Source organism: Chlorocebus sabaeus, chromosome 20 (genome assembly GCF_047675955.1).
Source record: "Chlorocebus sabaeus isolate Y175 chromosome 20, mChlSab1.0.hap1, whole genome shotgun sequence".
Taxonomy (NCBI): domain Eukaryota; kingdom Metazoa; phylum Chordata; class Mammalia; order Primates; family Cercopithecidae; genus Chlorocebus; species Chlorocebus sabaeus.
This window is the reverse complement of record NC_132923.1, coordinates 26,441,049-26,445,431: the sequence shown is the minus strand read 5'-3', so window position 1 is coordinate 26,445,431 and position 4,383 is coordinate 26,441,049. Positions and strand designations below refer to the sequence as shown.

At 53.5% G+C, this 4,383-nt stretch overlaps 1 protein-coding gene across 1 annotated transcript; it reads left to right on the top strand.

Annotated features, from left to right (window-relative positions):
• Positions 1-403: 403 nt before the first annotated feature.
• On the top strand, positions 404-1,896 carry UBL4B (ubiquitin like 4B). Its single transcript, XM_007977649.3, has one exon. The coding sequence runs from the start codon at positions 498-500 to the stop codon at positions 1,020-1,022; it is 525 nt and encodes a 174-aa protein (XP_007975840.2). The 5' UTR covers positions 404-497; the 3' UTR covers positions 1,023-1,896.
• The last annotated feature ends 2,487 nt before the right edge of the window (positions 1,897-4,383 follow it).

Below are 4,383 nucleotides of genomic sequence, written 5' to 3'. Positions count from 1 at the left end.
ACTTGATAAATGTTAGCCGGCTCACTAGTGTGAAAGTGTCATGAAGGCAGAAGGCATCCATTTGAATACGACTATCTTCCCAGGTCCAGGTGCTGGCACTGAGATGGCACCTAATACACATGTGTTGAAGAAATCGATAGATATGCTCCTCCCGCCACCCTTCCCTTTCCCGCCCTCCCTTTTCCTAGTCTCACTCTCCTTTCTCCCAGTCCCACATTTTCTCTCCTGGTGCTCTTTGCCTCCTCTCACGGAGGAAGGATGGTCTGGGCTCAAAACCCCTCTGCTGTCCCTAAAGTTCCACTCTGGAAACGAGCCCTCCTGCAGCATTGTGACATCACTGTGCACTAGCCAATGGCTGCCTGCCTAAGCTGGGTTCCTGGTCTCCTGGGACCACTAGCCCTCTGTTGATAGGGAGAAGCCAACATCTCCTGCAGGACCCTCTAATCTTCAGGGCAGCTCCCAGAGCATGGGTCCCTCCTGATTCCACTGTTAGCCTGATGTTCCTCACAGTCAAGCTGCTCCTGGGCCAGAGATGCAATCTGAAGGTGTCAGGGCAAGAGAGTGTATCCACACTGAAGAAACTGGTGTCCAAGCGGCTGAAGGTGCCTGAGGAGCAGCAGCACCTGCTTTTCCGTGGCCAGCTCCTGGAGGATGACAAGCGCCTCTCCGACTACTGCATTGGGCCCAATGCTTCCATCAATGTCATCATGCGGCCCTTGGAGAAGACAGCGCTAAAAGAGGCCCACCAGCCCAAGACCCAGCCCCTGTGGCACCGGCTGGGACCTGTCCTAGCTAAACACTTTGAACCACAGGATGCCAAGGCTGTGCTGCAGCTGCTAAGGCAGGAGCACGAGGAGCGCCTGCAGAAGATAAGCCTGGAGGACCTGGAGCAGCTGGCCCAGTACCTCCTGGCAGAGGGGCTGCATGTGGAGTCAGCTGGAGAGAGGGAGCTCAAGGCGAAGGCACGGCCTCAGAGCTCCTGCGACATGGAGGAGAAGGAGGAGGCAGCAGCTGATCAGTAAACGGGCCATCCTACCCATTTGCACTCTAGAATTCTCCCGGCCTCATCCTTATGTGTTCCCTGGTGACTTTTCCTACTACTTCCTGCTGGTGTGGATGCGTCCACACCCCTTTTTGAATCTTCCAAGCAGCTGGAGAGTTGGGCCTGTCCCCTCTTGGGCCTGAGGTCCTTCCTCTGAAATGCAGAGTGACCTGACCCTCATCACTATCCCCTAGAAGGGTTCTGATCACCGGAGGGCAGCCTCAAAGGCCTCAGTCCCCTCCTGTGCTGGCAGCTTTGCCCACACACACCCAGCAGCTCCCCAGGCTGAAAGCAGCCCTGGCCCAGGGTCTCCATGGTTCTAGGCAGACCCTCTTTCTCCTTTGGAACAGAAAGACAATGTGAGTTCATTTTCCTCCATCCTCAGACCATGACGTCTCCCCTAGGCTCCCCAGCAGCCAAGAGGAGAGGAATATCAGGTAGCTGCCCCTTGCCTTCTGGGTGAGGCTGTCCCTGATGTTCTCCTGCTTGTGCTTCCAGCTTAAGGGACAGGCACAGCAGAGGTGGGATTGGGAGGAGGGCACCTACCGGGTGCCAGTCCTGGAGCCCTCAGGGAGACAGGCGCAGACCAAGAATAGCAGGAAACTGAGCCTTGGGCAGAAAAAGAGTTCAGCAAAGTCACACACTCCCTGTGGCCAGCGTGAACAGAGCCATGCCCCACCCTCCCAGACTGATCAGTCAGTAGGTATCACAGCTCACAATACCTGCCAGCGCTGCCAAAGGCTCCCTGGAAGGAAAAATGGTATCGTCAGTGAGGATCCTTGCCCTGACAGAGCACGCAGCCTAGATGCAGAGAACTGGTATACACATGAAAAAAGTGGTGACATGAAACTAGAGTCTAGCCTCTGTGACTGAATGCCCGGCGCCTCACAGGGCCCTGGGTTCAGCATAGAGGGGCCAGTCCCCTGCAGACTACAAGGAAAGCCAGACCCTTTCTTTACTCTGTTCTTGGAGTGAGAGAGTGGCCCTTGCAGAGGCTGAGGAGTCCCACGCTCTGTGTGTGGGTGGGAGGGAGCGGGGAGCTGTGGTCACTGCTGAAGCCCCTGAAATGCTGTTATTGCAAAAGTTTCAGCCCTGAGTGATGGGGATGGAGGGGGAGGGGTGGAGGAAAATGTCTTGAACAAGCAGGGCTCCCTTCCCTAGAAAGCATTCTGTCCCTGGCCTGCAGGCCCCTCGTCCTCTCTTCCAGTCCTAGTCCAACTGTGTGGCCATGGGTAACCTGCTTTTCCTGTCTGATGCTCAGGTTTCCCACCTGTTACATGGGCATCCTTATAATAGCATCTACTTACCCCATGAGGGTTTGTGAGGGTTAGAGGCAAAGACTGTCCAACTGGGAGGGACGTCTTCTAGCGGTGAGCTCAGCGGCAGTGACAAGGATGGATGTGGAAAGCATTCTGTTTGTGGGAGCCTGCTTAGCAGCCATCATTCCCTCACTTCCCAGAATAAGACAACCTCGTTCAGCTTATGGCCCAGCTCCTTTCCCAGTGTCCCACCCTCTGTCCCAGCCAAGAGAGGAAACCAGGGGCACTGAGGAGACTAATGACCTCTCCCTGGGGCACCAAGGACCCAGCACACACTGGCTGCAACCAGCACTCCCAGGCTGGGGTTTAGGGAGCCCCAGCCTGCTCCTTAGTTCCTGTCCTGGTCCTGCTCCTGGGCCCTGCGTCCTCAGCAGGGGAGCCCTCTTGACAGTTCTGTGAGTGTTTTTATGCTGGGTCTGTGCCATTTGCCAAGGGAGATGAGCCTATTATCTTTACATTAGGGGAACTAATAGCCCATTTCCCAGGAAATCCGGGAGCGATAAAAATAAGTGGGCTGTTTTATTCCTTTTGCTGAGAAGCTGGCATGAAGGACAGGGGAAGCCTTTGTTTTCTCTCTAGTTAGTGGGAGTGTCAGGGCTGGCTGAGAGCAGGCCAGGAGGGGCAGTCACCTCCACTGTCTGTCCCCAGCACTGCAGGGGAGGGTGTCTCCAATCCCAAATGGGGAAGAAGGAAAGTTGGTCTGCTCTTCCATGCACCTCCCACTACTGACTTCCCCCTTCCCAAGGGCCCTGCTGCCTCTGTTCCTCCCTTCAAAAGCAGGAGACGATGCACTGTCACTTGGAACTTAGCAGGAACTTGCATCTGTTTGTCACTGCTCCTAGGAATAGTCTTACTCAGTGCTGTGTTTCTCAACGAGAGGTGACAGGTGTCCCCTAAAGGATGTTGTTATAGTCATCAGAGAACAGAAGTTATGGGTGTATTGAGGGGCTAGGGGCAGATCAACCCCTAATACTCCAGCAATGGGTTTGGATTCCATCTGTGTTGAGAACCCTAGCTCTTGGGCTGCCTGCCACAGGACCCCTCACTGTGCCTAGTTTTGCCCTATTTCAAACTGAAGCCTGTACCAGTGCATGCATTGAAGGCTCCCTATTTCCTCTCTGCTTCACTAGGGGGAAGGCACTTTTTCTAAACTTCAGCCTTGGGCAGAAACTCTTTCTCCTAACTCCCTACAGCACCTCTCCCGTACCTACCCTACAGGTAACAATTTTGCTCATATTGGGGGCATTTCAGGACACCCACCACATCCAGTAGCCAGCTTTGTGTTTCTATCCACAGGAAAATCTAGCTTCTCATCCAAGCTCCTTCCTGGGTCACCTGCAGGCCAACACCCCTCAGTCCACTGGTCCATGGCAAAATAGTCTTTCTGATGGAAATAGAGCATCCTGGCCCATGTGCTATTTAGTCAGTCCTTTGCTTTTCGATCAATAAACATATATGGGCCTCTGTCTCAGTCTGTTTGCGCTACTATAATAAAATACCTTAGACTGGGTAATTTATAAACAACAGAAATTTGTTGGTCACAGTTCTGAAGGCTGGGGTTCCCGAGAGGAGGGTGCCAGCAGATGTGGTGTCTGGTGAGGACCTGTTCCTCAGTGACAACGCCTGCTGTGTTTCCTCACATTGCAGAAGGACAAACATACTCCTTTCAGTCTTTTTTTTTTTTTTTTTTTTTGATAGGGTCTCCCTCTGTCACCCAAGCTGGGGTGCAGAGGCGTGATCTCAGCTCACTGCAGCCTTGACTTCCCAGGCTCAGGTGATCCTCCCACCTCAGCCTCCCAAGTAGCTGGGACTACAGGTGCACACCACCACACTCAGCTAATTTTTGTATTTTTTGTAGAGACAGGGTTTCACCACATTGCCCAGGTTGGTCTCAAACTGCTGGGCTCAAGTGATCTGCCCATCTTGGCCTCCTGAAGTGCTGGGATTACAGGTACTAATCCCATTCGTGAGGACAAGCCGTTGTGATTAATCACTTCCCCAAAGTCCCTACCTCTTAATACT